The 26619-nt window shown below is 32.9% G+C and overlaps 1 protein-coding gene across 1 annotated transcript in view; it reads left to right on the plus strand.

Annotated features, from left to right (window-relative positions):
* BMP5 (bone morphogenetic protein 5) overlaps positions 1-26619 on the plus strand; it is a 112324-nt gene that overhangs the window by 70232 nt on the left and 15473 nt on the right. Inside the window, exons 3-4 of the mRNA XM_019734800.3 lie at positions 3779-3927; positions 25878-26072. Coding sequence (XP_019590359.1) covers positions 3779-3927; positions 25878-26072 — 344 coding nt within the window. The remainder of the gene's footprint in view (positions 1-3778; positions 3928-25877; positions 26073-26619) is intronic.

A 26619-nucleotide genomic window follows, 5' to 3' on the forward strand; every position in this document is an offset into this window, starting at 1 on the left:
CCCATGCAAATTAGTATTTACAAGCCCACCAATTTCCCATGACTAGACATGTTTAAACCTCTGGTCATGATTAAATTAAAATCTGCTCAAATATATTTTTACTGTATTATATATCCGCCCAGATACTTATTATTTTTCACCTTTGAGAACTATGTTTAATATATCTATATATTTCATATCCCGTAAGTCTGTCTGTATACCACAAATCCTTTATCTGTTAAATAAGACTCTGTATTTAACAACTGCATGAAAACTTCATTCACTGCATAAGAAATTATTATGATGATCTGTATCACAGTCAAATGTTCAAATTCTACCTGAAAAAGAAAGCTACAAATTTTAGTAAATATGAATAATTATCAATATAAATTTATTTTCACATATTTATTTTCGAAATATTTCAATGTTGAGAATTGCTATAATGTCAATAAACACAGAATATTCACATTGAGGATTATTCCTGCCTTTAAAAAAATATTTTTAAATAGTGTTATGGGTTGAATTGTGCTCCCCTCTTTCCCCCAACTCATATGTTGAAGTCCTAGCTTCCAACACCTCAAAATGTGACCTTATTTGGAGATAGGGTCTTTAAAGAGGTAATAAAGGTAAAATGAGGTCATTAGGGTGGGCACTAATCCAATAGGACTGGGGTCCTTATAAAAAGGGAAAATTTAGACACAGAGACAGACACAGAGAAGCAAGATGATATGAAGACACACAGAGAAGATGATCAACTACAAGCCGAGGAGAGAGGCCTGGAACAGGTCCTACCCTCACAGCCCTCAAAACAACCAACATTGCCGACACCTTGATTTTAAACCCCTAGCCTCCGGATTGAAACAACACATTTCTGCTTTTTAAACCACCCAGTGTATGGTACTTTGTCAAGGCAGCCTTAGGAAACTAATGAAATACCATTCTGAAATATTTGCTTACATGCATCCATGTAAATAGACTTTTTTTCCATTGACTAGAATGCAGACTTTAATTTTAGTTTCATTATTATAACTTTTCAAAATTTTAAGAAATTATATTATGGATTCATTTCTGCTATAAATGCACATATTTTTCTACATATGTTTTCTTCCTACTGCATTCCTTTTAAATGTATTAATATTTTAAAAAATGTTATTACTTACTGTAAAATTTATTTTAAAACACCAGGTAAAAATGGTAAGACAGGGCAACTTTAACAACCTTATTTTATATTGTTCATAGGAAATATTTAATACTTTCTCCTATTTCTTGTGAGATAAGTGCTATTCTTTTGTGGAGTAATTTTATACTTCAAAAGACATTACATCTAACTTTCTATAGCACAGATGGGGATTTATTTTTAACAAGCTGTTATAAAACTTGCTACGTGAGAGAAAATTACAGAATTACTACCATTGACCTTATGAATTGCTTTTCCCAAAACATATTCTCTTGTCTGTAGGTAATGTAGGAGGCCTTATATAAAACGAGAAATTAAAGACTAGATGTTATCAAAAATAAAATTAAAAAAGTAAAAAAAAAATAAAATAAAATAGCTTTGCTTAAGAATAAGAAACCATGGAGCTTATGAAAGCAATTGAACCTTCACAACTTTTCAGAGTTGAACCAGAAATAAACAAATTTTTCAAACTATACTATTTGCCTTAATTTACCTTCTAATGAATTGGGAATTTGCATCCCTGAAATTCATATATTCAGGCCTTCCTTGAATTCTTTGGCTGATGTTTTTTCTAAATATATCTATTACATATAGAGCCATTTCCCTCATAGACATACTTGAAAGTTGTGGGACTTGAACATAGATAGGTAGGGGAAATTTTTTTTTTTCTGAAAAAATAGAACAATAGAAAAAATACCACTTTAATAGCTGCCTAAAGATATTTGTGAATTAGTTGAAACTGCTGTCAAAATTTACCTCTTTGTTCTTTTCGTTTGTTTTTTGGTTTTCAAAGTTTTACTTATATCATGCCAAGGGATATTATTTTAAGCTTTGCAGGTTTATTAGAATATTTTTACTATATTTCAAATGAGAGCATGTTTGAAAGCAGGGTAGCACTTTAGTATTTCCCAAGATATAGGATGACTCCTTTTGTTTTTAGAAGCTAATGAAATGATTAAGTTAATTCCAAGATTATATTCTTACAGATATTTACTAACTATCTCAAAATTTTAAGGATAAACCTTTTCTTGGATCCTGTTTATTTGGTGGATTTTCCAAGTTAGGAGGAAAAGGGAGAGTTTGATTGACATTCCATCATACTGTAAATATAATGGGTTCTTCAAATTCAAGTGGAAACAAATTGAAACTTTTCGTTGCTTTGTAACATGCTTGTCCTATGTCTTTGGCATCTCAAACTGAGTCACATATTGGATCTAAGAAAGTGTCTGCAACCCTCCTTTGGTAAACACTATGATTAAAATTGTGAAGGAGAATGAAAGTTGCATCATTTAAAAGTGGGTTAGCTGAACAATTTAATTGATCATAATACATTTATTTTACCTTCTCTAGATTAATGGAAGAATGGCATAAATCAAATTGAAATAAAGAAATGAAGATGTAATTTCTAAAATATTGATTGAGTATCTTCACTTCTGTTAAAAATAGCTCAATTTTCAATTATAGAGCATTTTTCTAAAGAAATAATACATGTGCATGATTTGATTTTATTCAAAATTTCACCTTTGTGTTTTTTGTAAGCCACCTTTGAAGTGACTTCTATGATGCAGATAGATGGCAAATGTAGTAGAAACTTATCTAACATAGCTTATGACACAGTTCAGATTTCCCCATATAAATAATGTGCTGTTAAACAGATTCAGCACAGTATGAAAGATCATAAAAACACATAATAGTGTATTTCTATTCTACTTTGAAGGAGTTCCGATGTTTTACCATTAAACCGACACTCAGTTTCTCCGATATTAAAGAGCTGTTGTGAAGATGAAATGTCCAAAATATGTAAGGTTTAACTCAGAGGCTTCCTATCATAAGAAAATAATAAATAAAATAATTCATTATAGTTCAACAAATATTCATACATTTGTAAATTTACCATAATACGAAAGTTAAAATTAGTAAATGCTAATAACAGTAATACTGTGGAGACTTTCCTAAAACACACAAGTTCATATTCATAGCTATTATGAATGTTAAAGCAAGTCAGGGTAGATTTTTGGCTCAGTTGATGGGATTTACCCCTTAATCTAATAGTGCAGTCTGTGACCCTCTCTTGGACCTTTTGTATCCATAAAATAATTTATAATAAAATGGAAAATGAAATTAAAAATGAAAAATATAAAATAAAATGGAAAAACATGTAATAAAAATAAAACACAAATGGTAAACTATCTCTGTGCTCCATCCCTTTGAGAATCCATAGTCATCCAAACTGGAGAAGCTACTTTCACTTCTGTCTGTATTCAGTTTAATCCTTGTCAGTGAGCTTCCCAGGAAGGGCTACTTACATATAGTGGTTATGGGGACACTGACTATTAGGGACCGAATCAAGCCCACTAAGTCAGTTGGTAAAGGGCAGTGAGGAGCAGGAAAATGAAAATTACTTTCAGATACTACTAATCTGCACCAGGTTTGGGTTAGGAGTCTAGCATTAAATAAGTTCTGTATCTTATTACTCATCACTTGAGTCACTTGTTTCCCTTGTTCTTTAATTAACTCCTGTTATTTTAAAGAGTGCTTTTGTAATGTTTTCACTTAAGTGTAGGAAATGATGATCTTTGTTCAAACCTTTAACTTTTTTGTTGTTGTTCTTTTTCTCCTCAGGGATGCAGATCTGTTCTTGTTAGACACAAGAAAGGCCCAAGCTTTAGATGTGGGTTGGCTTGTCTTTGACATCACTGTGACCAGCAATCATTGGGTGATTAATCCACAGAACAATTTGGGCTTACAGCTCTGTGCGGAAACAGGAGATGGTAAGCACTGAATTTCATGTATTTTTTGTGGTGGTTGTTTTATACATTGAGAGTTTCAGCTTTTTGTGAAATTTCAACAATATATGCTTTCTACTTATGATGTGCAAGGTAACATATTCCATAGGATAGTGCACTATTTTAGTTAATCAGTTTATGAATGCATTTACTCGACACACTTTATTATCAAGCTCTATGGTGGGGCTGGAGAGGTAGAGAAGAAGTAGGTACTATTCCTACTCTCAAGGAACTTTTAGTCTTTTATTGAAGACCTATACAAACAAGCAGAAATACTGTAATATAATAATACCAAAAGAAAACTATATACCGAAAGCTATGGATCTATGTCTTGATTGTGGCGATGGTTACAAAACTATATAATTTGTAAACATGAATAGAACAATACATGAAATAAGAATAAATATTGCCATATGCAAATTATATCTTAAAACCTGACTAAAAATAACAAAGAAATATGTATTTTAAAAGGTTCCAGGGAAACAGACAAGAGAGCTATTAATGATACAGCGGGGAGGGGAGAATGGTGAGGGAAGAAAAGAGTGATGAAAAATGCAGAAAATAACATCAGGTTAGGTCTTAACATATTGTAATGTTTGGTGAAAGATAAACAGCTCAAAAATCACCTGAGGAAAGGTTCTGTAGGAAATCTTCATTTCTAAGAAGCTCTAAAAGATATTTTTATGCTCTCAATTATTCATTGAGCAACTGTATGCTGTGTGCTTGGCTAAATGGCAGAAATAAAATGGTGAACAAATGCAGAGTTGGCTTCATGAGGCTCACCATTGAGACTTCATGAGGTATCAGGTAGTAATCACATTCATGTCACCACACACTGAGAAGAGTTTGATGGATTTATGAGTATTGAAAAGTAAATGAATACTATTCTGTAATAAGAAAAAATGAAATAGTGCCATTTGTGACGACATGGATGGATCTTGAGATTATTATGCTAAGCGAAGTAAGTCAGACGGAAAAAGCCAAGAACCATATGACTTCACTGATATGTGGGATATAAAACTGAAAGCAACAATGTAACAGGACAAACAAATAAAGAAACAAAAACTCATAGGCTTAGACAACAGTTTAGTGGTTACCAGAGGGTAAGAGAGCGGGGAGGGTGGTAGGTGAGGATAAAAGAGATCAAATATATGGTGATGGAAGGAAAATCGACTCTGGGTGGTGAATACACAATGTGATATATAGATGATGTATTACAGAATTGTACACTTGAAACCTATATATAACTTTACTAACCATTGTCACCCAATAAACTTTAATAAACAAAAAAAAGAAAAGAAAAGTGAGTGAATTCAAGCTACAATCTTAAAGATCAAGAAGATATGATTAGGGAAAAAGTTGGGAGGTAGTTATTTCAGACAAATGGAAATGAGTTCACAAACTGTGGTGAGAGGGGTCTTGGTACATTGGACCAGGAGTTCAGGAAAGCCAAAGCGAATTTATTCAGAGCCTTTTCTGCATGTGATCGCTGAAAGAGTTCAAAAATTTTAAATTCAATATAGTTGTTCAGGCTATTTAAAATTTCGTTTGTCATGGTAGGAGGATAAAACACAATTTATTTAATGACTTGTTAGCTTGATTAGTAATTTTTAAATATTTAGAAGTGTACCAAGTGGACCTACATTGAGCTCTTGCCCCACACCATGCAAATGCTAGGGCCTGGCCTATGGAGGGTGGTTTTTAAAGAGATGATAATTAGAGAACACGCCTTATTACGTTTTATTGCCTTTAGTTATTTACATGATCAGGCAATAGAAACATTGGTCCTAGAATCTGTCTCACTCATTTCTCCTTGCTTTGCTTAATGAACTACAGTTAAGCATATATTATGTCTATCTTGGATCTCTTACAAGGGGGTTCATTACTGTAAGCAATAGGACTTCACGGTGACATTGTTTTATCTATAAGCATTTTCACAAACTAAGAATAATACTATAACCAATGTTGTTACTCCAATGATTTTGTATATGGGATGAGGCTGACAGCCACAAATTAAGTCTATTCCAGAGTTAGTCTAGTGAAGGTTTCATGTGCCTCAGATCTTGAACTAGAAAAACAAAAAAAAAAAGTGTTTTTACTGAGTGTTATAGACAAGTTTCAGACATTTCCCCCCAAATTCAGACTTTTCCATATATTTTAATTATAATACTGAACTTTTTATAAACAATTCAAATATTTCAAATTACAGGTTATTTTTTCAATTATGACTTTAAGAATAGAATTCAGGATTTTCAGAGTGCAAGCATTATAAATGTAGACTGAGAAAAACACATATTTAAATAATCTTCCAAGAATTCTTACAATGTTAAACGACTGTATATTTACAGTCAGAAACGTAACTGGGAAATCAGCACTGTAGGGGTAAGCCAGTCATTTCTTGCCTGGTATGCGGCTGAAACAAACAAAAAAATTAAATTAATGGTATGTGCTTCTCTCAGTCTTCTCCTTGGGGATATGCTTGAAATGTCTAACTAAACAACTCAAGAGATCTGTGAAATATGATCAGCCTGTCTCCTTTTAATTCCCTCCCTCGCAACCACCCCACTTGAAAATTCTGAAATTTATCTTTTGTTTGTTCACTCCTTTTCTTATATTGGTTCTTTTTCTTTTACTCTCTATATAATTTAGCTACTATCCACTTTCAATTTGTCTTTTTCTCTGAGAGAACTACTTTATATTTTGAGTTCCCCTTGATTTATTTCTCTTCTCTTATAAGGGTAATTTTACTTTAAATTACCGTTGTATTATTTATGGTACTTTTTTAGACACGAAAATAAACTAATATTTCACTCTTTTCAAAGGTTTTCAAATTCTTTATTTAAGAGTTAGGTTTGAAATATACAGCATTTTGTTGCTCTTTCTGGTATTGTATAATATGACAATATTAAAATAGTTACATATGCTAGGCAAGCTGGCTTTTTGCATTTAAGCGAAACAGATTTTAACCAGAGGTAGAGCATATATGAACTTAGGAAAGCAAGTGACCCTTCCAGTACCTTCATTTTATTAACTGCAACCTCATGATGAATATACAGGTGATATTTCTCTATAAATATGGTTAACCATATGTTTCCACTTATTACTGCTCCATTCATTAAATACTGTTGATGTTCTCAACATGATATTGCTTTAAACAGAGCAGACACACCATCTTTTATTTGCAATAATGGAGTCTGAATATGTTTAGTTCTTTGCAATAGGATGATACTCAGGAAAGTCTGCCTTCAAATTCATTTGTTGACTATTTTTCATTTATTTACTTGTTAGACATAAAATTATTGAGTGCCTGTATATGCAAAAGAAAATGTTAAACAGAATATAACCTGGGAGAGAGACAAATGTAGTCAATTTTAGAAAGAATAAAGTACCCTAAATGCTAAGAATTATGATACAATCAAGACACTATAAGAAAACAGAAGAGAGATAGTTAACTCTAAATGGGACACAGACAAGCAGACCATGGTTCAGGTGGCTTTCAAGCTAGGTCATCTGGGTAAGATTTCAAGAAATGGAGGTAAGGAGGGAGGGAGTTGTGATGGTTTTATGGAATGGTCGTGAGGACAGGAGGAGAGAATTCATTCCTGGATGAGTAAACAATGTGAGTAAATGCGTAGAATGGGAAAATGGCATGATATAGTCTGGAAAAAATCAGTAGTCCATTGTTGGCTAGAATAACATGTGAAAAATATGATTCTAGATGCTATTAGAAAAGTTTTTTGGAGACAAATCATAGAAGGAACATGAAATCTAATTTATGTATATTCTTGTAGGGTGATCACACTTCATAAAAGAACTAGACTTGTTGCTTTAATCAATCACAGCAACACCATCATAATTACATGTTGGAATGAATATCAGTTTCATGAGGTCATGGGATGTGTGTTTCTCATTCACAATTATACCCTTGGTGTTTGGTACAATGCAGGTTGTAGGTATTAAAAATATGTCTTGAATAATCATTGAATGAGTTTGTGATTTAAAAGGCTCTTTTAGACCACCTGACACTGAACATGTTACTCTGAAGAGGATATTCCAAACTGTAAATTTGGGATGATTATTAACGAAACCAGTTTGGTGTGATACAGGTTTATAGTACCACAAACCACAGTGCAGTAGTTAAAATAGTTTCAATCATAAGATGAGGAGAAAGTCAGTGATGAATATTATTAAATTTTGTTTATCCTGCTTCTGCAAAGAAAAAATAGCAGAGGGCTAAATATATTTTGAAAATAAAAAGACTGCTGAAATCAAAAGTAGCATTATGATTCCTCAGAGGACCTGTGGAAAATAACTCAGTTTGTGAAATATTGTTTTTAGAAATATGACAAATGAACTGCCATGGATTTGGCAGGAGAGTTTAAGAATTTTTTTTTTTTTTTAAGGAGAATAGATTATTCTCTGAGTTTCACATGTTTGTTTCAGTAAAATAAAGCAAACATATAAGCAAGTAAACAAACAAACAAAATCACTGCTTTTTAATGGACAACCTAGATTCCAGACAAGTGGTTGTATCCAATTGTGCAAAACCAGTTTCAGAGTTCTCAGACACTCTTCCATGGTGATTAATAACCTCTATGATAAAATATGTACTCTTTTTTTTTTAATAGCAAATAGGTAGGTGTACGTCTGTCTTATAATTTATTTTTAAATTTTCAGTTCCCTACATTATAACGATTATTAATTATCTGACTTATTAAATCTTTGCTAAAATTGTAATTAAATTTATGTTAATTATTATCCTTTATACATATATGCACAGAGCTTATTACACAGATAGCATTTTAATCTAGCTTTTAAGACTTGGGGTTTTCACCCCAAACATTACAATTTTCTATTGTTTGATGGTTTGAACCATCCAAGTAAATTAATTCTTTTTTCAGACTTAGGTTTATAGAATACTTTAGAGATGGAAAAACAATGATAGAATTTTTGGGATCATTAGAATGTCTTTTTAAAAACCCTATGTTTTCAGACATTTTAGGTTTGGCAAAACTTAGAATGAATTTTGCCAGTGACTTTTTTCCTCTCTATTCAAACCCACTTATACGTCAAGGAAAATTCAATCCGTATGTTTCTGATTCATTTGTATTCAAGTCATCAAAATGTTGTTTTGTCAAAGTATTGTTTAATGTCCAAGAAACATTATAAGGTTCCTTTTAAAATAAGATTCTAAAATCCATTTTTCTTCAAAAAACAAAATTGTGACCTATTTTTTAAGCATGTCAAGGTAAAAATTCAGCTTTAAAGTCATAGATCTCAAAGTTTCACTAAATTTTGTAGTCAAATCAAGAAAAAAAAAAGATTTCAGAGGTATAGTTATGAAATTAAATTCCAAATAGCTGATGCTTAAATATAAGTTAAATAAATGTGTAATTATTGCTACAGATAACAGAATTTAAAGTTTTGATACCTAATTTAAATAAGGAGTTTAATTAAATAGAATAGATTGCTCCACTCTGGAAATATAAATTCTAAGAAGAAATCATGAGGGAAGCTAGATTCAAATCTTGGATATGACAAAATATTTCATATTGTAGCCATAACACCAATAAAATGAGTGTAATACTAATTACCTTGCAAGGACAGTGTGTGGCTGTATTAGATGATAGGGCCTGGAACATACTTGGACAGACATACAGATCTTTGTGTTGACTTGGACTCAGAGTTCACAGAGACTTTTCACTTACTCCAGGTGGCACTCCTTTAACTTAGGATCAATTATTTTATTGTGGAGGGTTCACAGATGTTTTAAGGGGGTTTTAGATAAATTCACAAGCGGTAGTCCACCAGAGAAAGGTAAGATTATTGAGGCAAGTTCTTAAACTTTGAGTTGGCAACACAGTGTATAGATGGTTATATTATTAGGCTCATGTCTAATAGTTTGGTTATAAAATGATTAATTGGTAGGAAACTGTAATATATATATATATATATATATATATATATATATATATATATATATATAAAATACATTTTTATCTAGGGTATGAAGCCAATAGAAATGAACGCCCAGAGATATATGTCATGATCAATTGATTGTTTATGTTGGTTGGGTATTCATAGATACCAGAGAATATCAAGTTATTATTATTTACTATGGTACTTTTCTTGAGTCCCAACCATTTTATTATTAGAAAAATACCACATAGTTTTTTTGTGAATAACTAATTGCATCAATGAATGTAAGGAAAACAAGTTTTTTGTCACTTGGTAGAGTTATATACAGGGATAATTAATTAAAGGCTGCCCTATATTACCATCAGAAAAATCTTAGAACCCAGGGATGCCTCAATGTAAATTACTAATATTTGACTAGTAAATCCATTAGCAAGACTTACACATCAATATGGCTTCTTACAAAGATTACAGAATTACAAGTAGTATTTTAATGCTCATAGAAACATGATTAAAGAAATATGGATAGTCTTTGCTAAAGAGTAGGGCCCAACAGTTCCTAATACATGTTGTGCTGATATTTATAGAAAATTGCATAAAACTCCCAGTATGTAAATGACATTTCCTGTAAAGAATTACAAAACTGAAGATACCTTATGACTTGATTGGAAGAACATTAGAGAAGACCTCCTTGAAAGTCAACGAAACAAACCACTGCAATTGTTTCATTTTTCTCAGATTATAGCCCATGTTGGTCAGCAGCTGTATATCCCAGACATTGTAAAGGGGTAAATTTATATCTCTTTTTCTGCTTATTATCATGTAAGAGTTTTTTCGATTCCATTTTTAGAAGATATATATATATATATATAGATAGATAGATAGATAGATAGATAGATATATAGATATATCTATCTATCTATATATACATATCTATATATAGATATATAGAGATATATATCTATATATTGATATAGATATAGCTATATATAGATATAGATATATATCAGAGCTTTTCTAAAGGCTCCAACTATTTAAATCTCTTAATTTTCACCAATATTTTTTTGTGCAACTTTTAAAAATATTCTTTTAAACTGTGTTACCCAGGGTTTTGCCATGTTCTCTACTCTTCAACTTGTAAGGGTTTTTTTTTGTTCATTCCTGGAAATTGATAACTGCTACAGGTACATTAACAATAAGGAATGCGATTAGCCATGTTTCTACAACTGTGACATGGTTTTTATTCCTATTGTTCCTTACTACATACAGAGTAATGTAATATACTAATAAAAATTTTATTCAAAATTGCAATATCTTTTGATATCTCCTAAATGTGCTATGATAAAAACATCAAATTTTTAAAAAACTCCATGAAATCTTTTGATTTATAGAATATATATTACTAATTACAATTATATTCTGATATCTAAAGTCCTTATATATATTAAACAAATGTACAACTTACTAACTTGATATTATTTTAGCTTTATTAATGTGAACTTCTTTGTGTAAGATACTTCTTCAAGTACTCTCTGCTTAAATTTGATAAGTCCTGGAAACTATTTTTAAATGAAAGTATCTGGTTAAATAAATCTGTTGTGTTATCCTTAGGATCCCTAAGACACTCTTTTTTACCTCAGGGGAAAATTATCCAAATTAAGCCCCTGTGTCGTCAGATGACTATCTGTGTCAAGGGTCAGATGATCTATGTGGCTGGTTAATCTGAATATTAGCTGACATAGTGCGAATAAGTAGTAGAAGAAATTCAGAGATCAAGGGTGATATTTTTCTTTTTGTCTTGCTATTTTGACTATAGTTTCTCATTATTATTTATCTAAGTCCAGAAAGGTGAATTATGTCCACTTATCAGGGGATCTTTTAAAGACTTTGAGATTTGATAATATTTTACTCCCTTATCTGAACTTTATCTTATAAAGCAATTAAGTCATTTTTGTTCATAAAAAGCATCTGACTCCCTTTTGCTGAATTTATGGTGATGACAATTGATTTCAAATAAATAAATTACAGAGTCTCCAGCCATGAAACTGCAAGAATCACATATCTTGCTAAATGTTCTGGAAGGGAAAAAGGAAGATATACTCCTACAATTTTTCTAGGTGAATATTAGTATAAATGAAGTAGTTCTGTATGTACTGTTTAATGTTAGAGCACACTTGCTTAACTTTTGGATGAATATTTAAGAATAAATTAGGACAGGTGAAGAATATTTATCTTCAAACACTTAAATGAATAAAATAAATAAGTGAAATGGGGTTATTTTCTCATAGCCCAGAAATTAAATCAATGTGCAAAAAGACAAATTTAAGGCACAAGAAAAAAGTGCCTAACAAATGGAAATTAATGATTATGGAATTGTGAAGGAATAAGCTATATGTTACTGGAAAAATTCACCATTTATTTGTTTTTCATCTAGGGATTATTATATTGCATGAGATAATTTGTCAGATCATTACGATGTATAAGCATATATTTATACTTTAAGCTTATACATATGTAAATATTATATTCAGAGAGGGTACCATGAATAGAAATGCATCATCTTAAAGGAACCTGATATTAAATAGTTACATTCAAACCAAAACTCAAGATATGTAAAATCAGAGATGGAGAAGCTGGTAAAGGGAGGCAATACACCCCATGACCTTTCTTTCTTTTGGAGTAAGTATGCGTGTGTGTGTGTGTGTGTGTGTGTGTGTGTGTGTGTGTAGAGGGGGAATATACAGGTAGAAACACATTTGCAAGTAACATGTGAAGGATCAGATATAATTTCACAGTTAAATATCTTTTTTTTTTTTTTTTTTAAATAATTTATTAAATTTATTGGCGGGACATTGGTTAGTAAAATTTATATAGGTTTCAAATATACAATTCTGTAATATACCATTTATATACATATTCCATTGTGTGTTCACCACCTAGAGTCAGTTCTTGTTTCATCACCATATATTTTAACACCCTTTACCTTCTTCTACCATCTCCCCTCCTTGCTTACCCTCTGGTAACCACTAAATTGTTGTCTGTGTCTATGATTTTGTTGTTGTTGTTTGTTTGCTTGTCTTGTTCATTTGTTGCTTTCAGTTTTATATCCCACATATGAGGAAAGTCATATGGTTCTCTACTTTTTCTGTCTGACTTATTTTGCTTAACATAATAATCTCAAGATCCATCCATGTTGTCGCAATTGGTAGTAGTTCATCTTTTCTTAGGGTTGAATAATATTCCATTGTATATATGTACCATATTCTCTTTATCAATTCATCTATCAAGGGACACCTTGGTTGGTTCCATGTCTTCCCACCGTGAATAATGCTGCAGTGAATGTAGGAGTACATATATCTTTTTTTTAAATTAAAGATTATTGGGGTGACAATTGTTAGTAAAGTTACATAGGTTTTAAGTGTACAATTCTGTAATACGTCATTTATATATCATGTTGTGTATTGACTATCCAGAGTCTGTTCTCCTTTCATCACCATATATTTGATTTCGTTTACCCTCATCTACCACCCCACACCCCCTTACCCTCTGGTAACCACTAAACTATTATCTGTGTCTGTGAGTTTTTGTTTCCTTATTTGTTTGTCTTGTTCCTTTGTTGTTTTCAGTTTTATATCCCACATATCAGTGAAATCATATGGTTCTTGACTTTTTCAGTCTGACTTATTTCGCTTAGGATAATAATCTCAAGATCCATCCATGTTGTCGCAAATGGCACTATTTCATCTTTTCTTACGGCAGAGTAGTATTCCATTGTGTATATATACCACATCTTCTTTAGCCAATCATCTATCCTTGAAGGACACTTTGGTTGTTTCCATGTCTTGGCAACGTAAATAAAGCTGCAATGAACAGTGGAGTACATGCATCTTTACAGATAAATTTTTTCAGATTTTTTGGATAGATACCCAGAAGAGGTACTGCTGGGTTGTATGATAATTCTATTCTTAATTTTTTGAGGAATCTCTGTACTGTTTTCTATAGTGTCTGTATCAATTTACATTCCCCCCAGCAGGATTAAGGTTTATAAAGCACTCTTCCTAGAGCATTTAGTAGGGTTATATTCTTTTTTACTTTAAGTGCCACAGAAAGTTTTTCAGTGCCATAACAAAAGAAAACTTAATCTAAATGTTTCCAGAGAATATTAGAGTGGCTTCTGTTTCATATTTCTATAAATTTTCAAAAGCATTTAAAACATAAATGAATCTATGTCAATGTATTAGTTTCTAAAAATCTTTTTTTTTTTTTTAAATAAATCAATCCATGAAGAGAGAGATTTAAAATATAGCGAAGAGAAACAACTGTATTGGTCATTTTATGTGAATGATTCAGAAAACTTGAGAATTCCTGTACTTTTATGGTAACAATGACTTGATTTCTACTTAAAATAAATGACATAGATTTGCCTTGGGATATAAAAATCAGTATTTGTTAATTTTTCCAAACCATATAAGCTGTGACCTATGGATTTTTTTAACTCAAAGAATGTCTTAAAGCACATCAAAGAACATAAATATTCCAGTATGCTTTAGAATGTTGCTATTGCCCACTGCATAAAAATGAACATAATTATCAATATGTCTTTCATGACTAGAGTAATTAAACATAAATATTAGAGCACTGTTAGATTTCTACTTTGTTCAATGCAAGATCCTCTTAATTCTATTAGTCATGTAAGATTTTCATAAACTAAGTGTAGTTTTTCAAACTCATGTATTTTCAAACTTGCTCTATTTATCAAAACTTACTTTCTGTTTATATAAAAATCTGTTATTTTTGCAGTACTTTTTACCAGCATCATTTATCCTTCCATGCTAAAATTTCATTTTTATAGTTCTTCATGATTAATCCAGGTTTTACTACCAAGATACATCTTACTTCATGTTATATAATATTCAAACCATGTATTTACTGTGATAGTCAATCAAAATTATATTAATAACTAACAAAAAACAACATTTTCTGAGAGCTTACTAAATACCAGGAATTTTGCTAAGCTCTTTAAGTGGGATGTCTACTTTATTTTCGCTATTATTATCCAATTTTATCAATGAGTACACGTAGCCTTAGAAAGTTTAAGAATCTTGACCGTGAATCTAAAAATTATTTGTTTTCAGAGCCAACTCTTATATACTATGACTCTCACATATTACATGATATTTTTATAAATTCCAAACTGAAAAAAAATAAATGTATTTTTATAATTTCCAAATAAAACAATGCTATTAATAATGCTTGTCATGGAACAAAATTGAATTTTATGTTGGATCTGTTCAGAATTACCTTTTTTATATTTTCTGTATGGAATTTAATCGTGATCTGGCCCTCAAAAGGTAATAGCATTTTTATCATATTTTTGTATTCTAAATCTAACTACAGCACTTCAATAGTTATTTTAGCCTCTTACACAATTATAGTTAATTTGATAAATTCATAAATTTAAAAAAAAGACTTCTCTTCTGCCAGTGATTGATTTCAACTTGTAATTAAATTTAGCCAAATTTAATTTTTTAATTTTTAATTTGATAATGAACTTCCCCCTTCTTTGTGCCCTGTGTTGTGCACTAATGTATTTTGATAGATTGTCCTCCCTTTGTTTTCTCTCCTTCTCTGCCTTCCTTTCACTTAATCCTTACTCTTCATCATTGGATTCTCACATCTACCTCCCCCTACCACTTTTGTTAAGTGCCGACTGGTGCTCAAGTTTGTAGTTTAAACCAAGGTGCAGAAAACTCATCCTGATGCAATCCCACCCCCAAATTAATAGCTTATTATTTTGCAAAAAGTCAGTATGAAATCAGCCCTTTCTTTCATCATACCATCTCTTCTCCTAGCATCAAAGTTGATAGTGAGTTGGTGTTGTTCCAATCTTAAAGAGGTTTTGGACTACGTTAATTGTGTTTTGAGAAGCAAAAAATCTCTGTCAATGAAATACATTTTTAATTTGTTAGTGTCCTTGACTTCCCCCCCACCCATAAGCAGAGTTTAATTGGGAGAAGCATGACTAGTTTTCTAAAAATCTTTGAAAACATATTTTGAACAAAATGGTTTGCATCTTACAGATTGCTTAGTTCTGTTGAAAATGAAGAACTATGATTCTGATTCCTTTGTAAATATCTATTATCTGTATTATACTTTTCTCTAGTCAGAACTCTGTAATTGGCCTCTTATAGCCTAGGTTAATCTTGTATAATAATTTGTAGTGAGAAAATAATTTTCCCTTATGAACAAATGTTGATAGAATATATTCAGTAATAAATTGAAAAACCTTGAATTTGCTGTTTTACCATATCTATTATATACACAGTGTTTTAAAACTAGGTTTTAAAGGCAATTTTCTGTGTTTTAATTTATAGTATGTTCATATTTAAATGAGACCTGTATGGTAAACATAATTTGCTTATCCAAATTTTAGCATCACAATTCAAAAACATACATGAAAAAGAGTTTTGAAATCAATGAGTTAAAGTAAGCAGAGACAAACAGGAGTTAGTCTTGCTTCATTATCTGGTGAAAGATGTATTTTACCATTTTTCAGGTTTCCCTTAATGAAAATGCAATGAAAGTGTTTGGCTACATCTGTATTTCTGTTTTTGATTTTCCCTAATTCAGAACAGTAACCATGGAGCACCAATCTTGCCCAACAAATGCCAATGTCGTGAACATATTCCAGTTTTTGTTGTTTGTTATATTCCTTATTCTAGACTCCAACCCTGGTTTAACTAATGATCTGAGGAGAAAATATTTTCATGGTAATATCGCTATAGGGCCATGAAGAGTATGAGATTCTCCTTATTCTCAACATAAACTAACGTTAGCTCTATCTTTCCCATTGTTCTTTCCACTACAAATTTAATTTATGCTGGTACATATTTCTTGAAGTCATATCGCAAAAATACAGCGGTGCTTGTTTTGCATCATGAGCAGAGTGCATATCGGAAGAAGAGAGAACCTTTAGTCAGTGTAAGGTGTGAGGAGTCACTGTGGTTCTGTGTGGCTAGTGGAAGCTCTGTGTGGCTGGTGGAAACTTTGGCATAGCTGGGGGAAGCTCCCAGAGGATAAAGGAAACCCAAAACAGAAACAAAAGCAGCCAATGACCTATGCCAATAGCATGTACTGCAAGTGGTGATCAAAATTTGAAATTAGAGGGGAAATATTTTGATAGGTAAATGGCATATCCCAACTCCTTAAAATGCATACTAATTTCTCTGTATTGTGGCAAGTTTCCATCTGAGTGGAATAGAAACTGGGGAAACCACCAGCCTTTTCATTTGCTGGCAAGGAGTGCTGCGTGCTTATCTTCCCACTTACCGAGGAAAGTCCAATCTTGAACTTAACAAATGAAGCGGCTGTACCATAGTTCTTGACAGACACACTGTGTCTGTCACTGACAGACCTGTGAGATGGATGGTTTCCCTCCAGTTTTCCTATGGTGAAAAGCAGAGACCCAAGGCAAGCATCAGCCTAAACAGTTCCTAAGAAAGGGGAACACTATGTACTTAAAGGAATAGCATACTACTTGAGGGTTGACGGGCTGAGTTAAATATCTGAACCTTCTCTGAGCCTTATTTTATTCATTTTTGAAATGTAACCATTGTTTTGTTATGAGCAGTAATTAAGATGATGTGTGTAAATCAACTGCTAAGATACCTAGCTTCAATTAATGGCAGCTGCTGCTTCTCTTTCAACTTAGGAATATTGAATTCGCTAACCTTCTCAATTCCCAATTTCTCTGATCCTTTTAAAAGGCATGTTTGTTACTACTTTTGGGTACCAGCTATATTTATATGGGGAAATAATCACATGATTTCTCTCTGAAGTAATGCAACTGATTGAAATATGAAAGTTCTACGTATGCTATAAGATCAGATGATGCTGATGACCCAGGTTGACCAAAAGTAAACATTCTTGAAATCCAGCTATTATTTGGTATTTAGACAGCTCAGAGGGATGCTTTTGTTTGGGGTGCCAACTTAAATTATGGTAGTGTGAGATCTGGTCCTTATGTGGGGCTGACAAGTTTACATTCTTGCCATAGACAAAGACATGAGAAATTGGTGAAGAAAAATTCTGCTTCTCTTCAGTCAGAAGAATATTTTGTGATCCCAACCTTCATGTGTATAAGAGAGAATTAAGTCCCAAATGTCTTAATTCTTTTTTATTTTGGCAAAAGTAAACACTTATGATGGCATACACTGGGGGTGCCAAAAAATGTTTACACATGACTTGTATTCATCTTTTTGCTATTGGTATACTCATATCGTGAGTATTACAGTTTTAATACAGTTTCTTCCTTTCTTAAAATATGCATACTTTTTTTTTTTTTTGGCATCCTCTGTATATTAGGTATCTTAGTATCAGTTCTTTACTGCATATTTTGAAAAATACCCTTTACTTTTTTCATTCTTTCTTTAGTAGGTGTCAAGATAATATATTTGTCTTCCATTTTGGTGGTATTGAACTATTCTAAAGATTCTAGAAGTAGCTTGTGATTATTTCACAGGTTCATGTATCAAATTGAAAGAGAAGGTCAAACATTTAATGAACCATGCTTTTCTGTATGATAAAAATTCTTTTGAATAACATATCATATAAGCTGGTAGAAAAGAATGTTTCCTTTAGACACTCATAAATTTCCCAATTAACTGCATTAAGTTCATTTCAAAGACTAATTTCCCTTACTATAGATAAAATGCAGTGTATGAAATTAATTTCATTGCTACAAAACAAACTAAAAGTTTTTCTTCATTGATATCTTAATACATAGAGTTTGTAAAGAACTTTTCGTTGATTTCTGCTGAAACTTTGCTTCATAATAGTTTATTTAAATCTCCTATGATTTAAATGAAAGATATGTGTGTGTGTGTGTGTGTGTGTGTGCGCGCGTACACTTTTTTATTTTAAAAAGTCACATAGGAACTGGAAAAAAGACTAAAAATAATTCACTCTTTCCATGTTTTTGTGAAAAGAATGTTTCTGCTTTCTTAAAATAAATGACTGTAAGACCAACTGCTAACCAGTCTTTTGGGGGCATGTGACAGATGATGTCTGTAAAGCTTGTAGAGCCTCAGGGGAAAGACGCTATATATAAAGAGAAGAACTATTAAAAAGTAAGTGCCTATGTAAAAGTAAACTGCAATTCTTAGTTTCAGATTCATATTTCCACTATCTGAAAATAGGGTCCATATAAAAAGTAGTTGTTGGGCTTGTCATGCCTGAGAGAGTACACCTCCTCATTTCAGACTGGTGTCCCACAGAAGGAGACTAATCATTTTCCATCACTTCGGTCCCACCCTCAGTGCAGTAAAACATATGAGCATTCTGGACAAGATTCACAACTAGGCACACACTTCTGCCCTTGCTCCTTTATGATTCTCAGCCTTGCTTTCCCCAGGCCCTTCCTCCTGGAGTCTCATGAGCTTCAGTTCTCAACTGTTTGCGATTTTCCCCCATCAAGCCTTTAGTCATCATGCCGGTGTTTCTGACCAAATATCCACTTTTCTAAATCCTACTACTTTCTCAAACTAGAGGGAATTACAGCCCCTTTTGCAAAATTTTTAGAAGTAATTTCAATTCCTTTTTAAATCTCTTCCTCCTTTGAAATTCTCTAACCCTCCCACACACCCAATCACAGAGGAAAATGGATTCCTTCTACTGCCGTATTACCAGGAATTGTAACCACATTTCTTATCTGCAGATAACTCTCAACTCACATTTCATGTCAATTCGTCAGGATATGGTTTCCAATTGCCCTCTGTGGATTTCATACCTCCCATATGTATTTTTCTCCTTTAACATCAGCCACAGAATCCTATCCTTATTCACATATATTATTACATTTGTTCTTTCCTTTGTTTTTGATGCTTTTTCATACAGAATATAGAATTGTAAATATATAATATTTAATGTAACATAAATTGGTAATTTTTAATTTATTGTTTGAAATATCAGTCTAAAGCAGAGAATGGGAATCTGTAGAAAAGGCATTGCATGAGGAGCCTGGTTGGTTAAATAGAACCCCAGAAATAGTATAAAGAAAAACTCAAAAACCTTACTATCTTGTACTCTAAAGTTCGAAAATATTTTTTTTTGAAATACCATTTAACTGTGAGCTTCCAGTATCACTGAACTAGTTTAATATACCAGCCTTTCTTTGGTTTTGAGTTTATAAGGTAATGTAAACCATCCAAAAATAAGAAAATTCTGAACACACATGTAAAATTCTGTTTGTGATACTTCAAATCCATGTTCTTATATCTGGCAATAGGTCTGTGCTTTTACTATCAAACTAGAAACTATGCAAAATGTTCAAATTATAACAGAGTTGAAATTCAGAGCTCTACTGCAATATGCTTAATTTAAGGTTATATGGAGTTAAAGTGCATATGGAATTTAAGTAGACAAAATTGTATCTTCTCCACATTCCTTAAAATCTGATATAAAATGATTTAATCTATATGCTGGGTAGAGAATTCTGCACATTTTAAATCATCTGCTTCTAAAAAGGGTAAATTTGCAATATAATTTAGAGTCACAGAAGCTATAATTTAAGAGCATCAGAATCCAACTTAATCATACATTGAAAATAAACAAAGATGAGGAAGATATTTGAATGAGAAGCAATGCACTGATTTGTTTTCTATAGTCCATCAAGGATGCTGCAAGAGTAATTTTAAAATGAAGGAAAGGTAATTTGCGCACAAGTTCTATCACAGGTGTTTTGGGTTAAGCAGTCAATTACTGTGGGTTTATAGGAGAGAGAAAAAAAACTGGAATTTATGCTAACATCTTAAAGTGATATCAACGTTTAGACTCTGATAAATCCTCAAATGAATGTTTTCAAACTGTGTATTCTGGAGGGAAACTAAATGCTCCTATTTGGAACCACTTATCCTTGTAACATCAACATGTGTCTGAAGAGCTGTTTTATGTCAGAATCTCCTTTAATAACCCTGTTTTTAAAGAAATAAACATTTTGAAAGTCACATTTTCCAAAAAGAATGGTCTGAAATACAAAACCAGTGAGTTTGGAATGGATCTGTGGTTTGCCAGCTTACCTGTCTATGATTCTAAATTTGAAATAGTTGTGTCCTTAGTCAGATGTGTATACCAGGCCCTGACCCCAGTGCTTATACCAAGTCATAAGGGTCAGAAGAGGAGATCTGGAAGTCTAGAATCTCCAGCTTCAATTATGACAATATTTAGTAGGTATGAGCCCCAGTCTCACCTCCTTCTCTCTTGACTGCTGTGCAAAGAGAATAATTGTTTCTCTTTTAGAAGACATCATCCTAGCCCCATCTTGATTCACTCTGTGGTTAACACAACTGAGAAATTATATGACTGTATATTGGCTGCCCAAATTGTTTCTCTTCCCTCGGTACCTGTACAATCATTTTGAGAGAAAATAAGATAGCCAAGGTATGAATAGTTCTAAAAAAATATTTCATGCAAAGATTTAATGGGTTTTCATTTTGTAAATGCTAAAGACAAATATCTCTGCCAATACCAAAGTCTGAACTCCCATTTTTGTTCTTATTACCCCTTTCATTTTATAATCCAAAAGTTCTATGATACACAAACCTGGGATAATTGGGCACAAACAATGTTTCTTTGGGTCTAGTTGCCATCAGTAACATCACTGGAATGCTGGTATATCCTTCAAAGAACCTTCCCTATCTCCTCTGCCCTCCCATTTGTGTGGGATCCCCCAAGTGTATTTAAGTTTAAACAACTCCCAACAGCCAAATTCTTCTCCTTCTCTGGTGATCACCCTATACATTTAGTAGATTACATCTCTTTCTTCTTCCTAGTATACAACATTAGGGCATGGATATGCAGCAAGGGAAGTGTCCTCTTTGTCTAAGAGCAATTTCATCCCATCAGCACACTGTCTCTTGCTTTGGTACCTTTGTTGGTGCACTTTAAAATTCCCAGTGCCATCAGATTCCTGATTTGCTCACCTTTAAGCTGCTACCTCTCTGAAGCTCATGCTGATACTGATGCTGATGCTGGTCCAGGAGATAATCTTGGACCTACATTTCGTTGTTGCCGTCCTGTACCAATGGGGAGCTGCTTGGCGGCCTTTCTTCTGATGTAGGGAGAATCTTTTCCCACCACTTGTCCCATTGTTAACCAAGCTCCAAAGTAGTGATAATTTTCCCACCCAGTATTTTACAGGGACTTAAAGTAAAAAATTCTATTAGATTTTCTTGAATTCCCTTTGTTCTTTAGGAGTTAGTCATACAATCTTATTGGAGCTGTGCCAGAAGAGACTCTGAGTTACAGACTCAAAATCACTGCTGCCTTATACTCACTAGGACATTGTTCTGAATAAGTGAGTTAGGGATTCACCTTTTCCTTAGGACGAGTTCTTAGGTCACTCCGTCCTCATTCAAATATATGCCTGGTGAATTACGCCCGCCAATGTTCTAGCTATGCTTACACAGATCCGAATCCTAAAATGACTAAGCTTGGGCTCAAGCTAATGTCCTTACCACCCTTTTAATGTAATACTTTTTGTTACCCCACCCCATTTTTATTTTCACTGTATGGCCAATGCTTAATCTTTATTATTATCTATCTATCATTCCACATATTTTTAACTGGAAATCAAAAATAAGAATTAGCTTTGAAAAGTAAATCCACAGTGGTACACACTTACATATAGTTTTTTTTAAATCAAAATGTTTTCGGTAGGCTTCTTTAGTTATATATTTCCAATGTCTAAATCATACTGTGCATTTAATAATAAAATTCAACATGTTCAAATACATTTTATGAAAGATTCACTATTTTCAATATATATGTAATAGAGTCTGGGTTCCCATTAGCACTTCTAACAAAAACAACTGTTCAGCCATTCACAAGGTTTAGTCTACATAATCAATGTAGGTATATTGTGTCTGAAGGAGTAGGTCAAATAGTTAATGCTTCTATAGTGTAGCTCAAGACCAAGAGTAACTGAGCAAGCATTAACTTATGGAATCTTAATAGTCACCTCATTGCTGAAGTAAAAAGGAAACCAAGAGGAAACTTAATAATATCAAAAGTTATTTTAAAGGGAGTTCACATTGGTTTGAAGGGTACTTTGCTTCACACACAATATCCACCTTTGTAAAGCCCAAGAAACCCATATTTGTAACATACACACATCTTTACAGTTTTCAGAACATAAATCTTTAGAGCAGTATTATTTCTCTACAGGTAAAAATTAAAATATTGAAAGTCTTTAAAATAATAATAAAAGAAACCCTCTTGCAAACCAAAGGAAACTTGGAACTTTGTGTTAAGTGCTTATTTAACTATAAAAGGCTCTGTGTGTGTTGTAATGAATGGAAAACCGATTTTACTATATTCCATTTGTGAACATCTTGCAGCAACCTATTCCAGTATTAGAAAGATCATATATTAAAAATGATTTCTTCAGTCATCAATGTATACAAGTAAAAATTTAGTTCCTGTTAAATTAACACTTCATTAAAAAATCAAAATAAAAGCTCGACAAATACTTTTTATGTTGCACTCCAAGACAGGAAAAAAAATAAAAAAAAATCTGAAGAACAGATTGCCAGTTATTCTATTCTGTAACAGTTAAGTTTCTCAGTTCTTTTTTTTTTTTTTTCTTCTTCTTCTTCTTTTGCTGAGCTCTCTGTCACTGGAAACATCTTAAACCAATTTCAAGTGCTACACCTGAATAAACATGTTGTAAAAGTGTTTATGTATTGAAGTGGGTCAGTTCAAGGTATGGTATTTGGCTGGAACTTCTAATTTCTCTTTTTACAGCAAGAGGGCTGCCAGAAGGAGGAAGTCTGAGCTGAATTAATACATTTGTTACAGTGGAAGTAGAATGGAAACTGCTCTGACCACAAATCAAACTGCCTCTTTCACTTATGCCAGTGATAGAGTTTTTCTAAGAAATATAGACTCTGGCATAAAGCCACTGTAAGTTTGCATTTAAAAGAAAAACCTATATGCTTATTTGTTTAAGGTTTACTGCTTTGATTATTTGTAAGTCTTTCTTTGGACTGAGTGTAGTGGCATTTGTGAGGCGGATGGCCATTTTAATACTTGTAGGAACTGAACAAGTTTCCCCAATATGTTGTAGAACAATTGTTGAGGACCCCGACACTGCCTGGATTGGTGCACACTTTTTTTTTAAACCAGTACCTCCACATTTAAAGGACCTCTGTGTCTGTCCCAACAGCTGCACAGCCTCACATGACACAGTCTCATTTTCTGACGGTAGAAGGTCTCTGCACAATACAAGTATACACAAAAGTGTTTATGCTGCCAAAATAAATTTTGTTAAGAGCAAGAGTTTATTTGCTAAAATGCCATTGATGCCGTTTCAGGGACTTGTTTTCCTTTGCTTCTTCTAAGGTGGGTCAGGTCTTATAATGGATTGAGGTTGCTCCACAGTCTTTGCTGAATAAATATTTTAAGAAAACATGCACATCTCTCATGGGGCAAGGCAGAGTCAATCACGCACATAATTCAGACCACATAGATTACTGTTCAAAGACTAGTAATTTTTGTATCTAGAGGGGAAATTTTGCATGAATTTTGAGTTTCTCAAAGAAATTTACAATTTAAGGTTAGTTCATCCTCTTTGGGTGATTTTCATGGAAGTAGATATCGGCCAATGGTTTGCTTTATATACGTTATATTAATATATGTCATTATATATTAATATTATATATAATATTTTCAGTGATAATTATTTTAAACTAGAAGAGTATATACCAAGAGTGAATTGTAAAAAGTGGAAAATAGTAATACGTAACTTGTAGTGTATTTGTGGATTCAAATTAACTAACACATGGAAATTAGTAAAATGCCTAGCATATACATAGTAAGTGCTCCAAACATATCTGACATTATAATTAGAAGTATTATTATTACTACCCCAATGGGAGAGGTACTTTATCAACACCTAGTCTCTAGGACACCCTGATTTCTAAGCTACTCCTATATAGGCCCTTCTTCTCTGATACAGCCACACCATTGGCCCAGAAACATCTGGGACGCAGGCTGGTTTAGAGACTAAAGTCAGACTTCAAACTCACCTGGCATTTTTCTCCTTTCTGAAAATCTACAGGCTTGGTTTGCATCTTCTGAAATCCTTTCAGTAAATATTCCTCAGCGGGGAAGAATTCTGAAATTTTCATGTTTACATCAAATTATTTAGAGAGAAATTATTCTTGAGAAAAAAAATCGGAGCTTAAACCAAAACTCTATCTCCAGCAGGAGCTTCTAGAATGACCTGTAATGAGCATGAAGTAGGGGACAGCTTTGTCAGTTTTGCTGAGTACAGGCCAGAGGTGAAGGGTACGGGGAGGGAGGCTATCAGCACTAATTAATATTTGAAAGGTTCGAAATAAACTGGAGAAAGTAGAAACATCCAGCCAGCCGTTCAGCTTTTATCACTTAGTGGAAAATTATAGGGAATTTAAAGCAAAAGAGCTCATAGCTAATATTTTTGAAATTGTTACATCATATGGACATTTCCAGGCTGATGGTAGTCAACCTTCCCATTTGTAGTACTGCTGACTTCCGGGTCTGAGAAGTTAATGGAGGGAGCCCCAGGGTGTTCTGTGGTAGAAGAATGATGCACATTGAAAAACCAAGCATGGAGGGGCGGATCTAGAAGAGGGTAAACAGGGTCTAATATATGGTGATAGAAAGGGAACTGACTCTGGGTGGTGAACACACAATGTGAGATATAGATAATGTAGTACAGAATTGTACACCTGAAATCTATGTAACTTTACTAACAATTGTCACTCCAATAAACTTAAAGAAAAGAAAAAAGAAAAACGAGGCATAGATACTTGTCTATAATAGTAAACTCTCAATGTTTATAAGACTCTTTGGCCTACTAAGAAAACATTCTAATAATGCTTTAAAACGTATTCCTTTCTCAAAGGACCCTCAGAATTCATTCATGTTAGGGAAACTTTATCTCTTTTCTATAAACCAAGTGCTTGTATATTCTGTTCTAGGACGCAGTATCAACGTAAAGTCGGCTGGTCTTGTGGGGAGACATGGGCCTCAGTCAAAACAACCATTCATGGTGGCTTTCTTCAAGGCTAGTGAGGTACTTCTTCGATCTGTGAGAGCAGCCAACAAAAGGAAAAATCAAAACCGCAATAAATCCAGCTCTCATCAGGAGTCCTCCAGAATGTCCAGTGTTGGAGGTAAGATAACCACAGCAACAGTTGTGCGCAGAGAGTTATGGGGTCACATGTTGCAAATCAAGTAGCCACAATAAATTTACCCTCTGGATATACCTTTATTTGGTTTATTAAATCATCCAGCAATGTTTCTAGCATCCCCAGAATGTTTCATCAGTGAATCACTCAGTAATTCATTTTAAATAAGTACGGCTTGCCTTCATATGTTGAAAGATTCAGTTCAAATTAAAATCAAGCTGGCAGTAATAAAATTATGAAATGGCTCCATCAACAAAGTCTAGCCAAAGTTGAACTGCACAACTGTTGAGCTGACTTCCCCAGGGCCTCTCAAATATGGATGGGTAACCAGGTAAATTCAACATAAAAATATTTCTTTAGTCCTTAAAACAATACCAGGCAGCTTAATTTTTGTGAACCAGGCAATTTTATTTTTTTTCTGACAATGGAAGCAGGAATTAAGATAGTTAAGATAATATTTATATTGCCATTAATTATTTGGAGGGCTATTATTCAGATAATCTGCTTTAAGTGTGTGTGTGTGTGTGTGTGT

The sequence above is a fragment of the Rhinolophus sinicus genome, chromosome 2 (genome assembly GCF_057876585.1).
Source record: "Rhinolophus sinicus isolate RSI-liver-muscle chromosome 2, RSI-T2T, whole genome shotgun sequence".
In the NCBI taxonomy this organism is placed as follows: domain Eukaryota; kingdom Metazoa; phylum Chordata; class Mammalia; order Chiroptera; family Rhinolophidae; genus Rhinolophus; species Rhinolophus sinicus.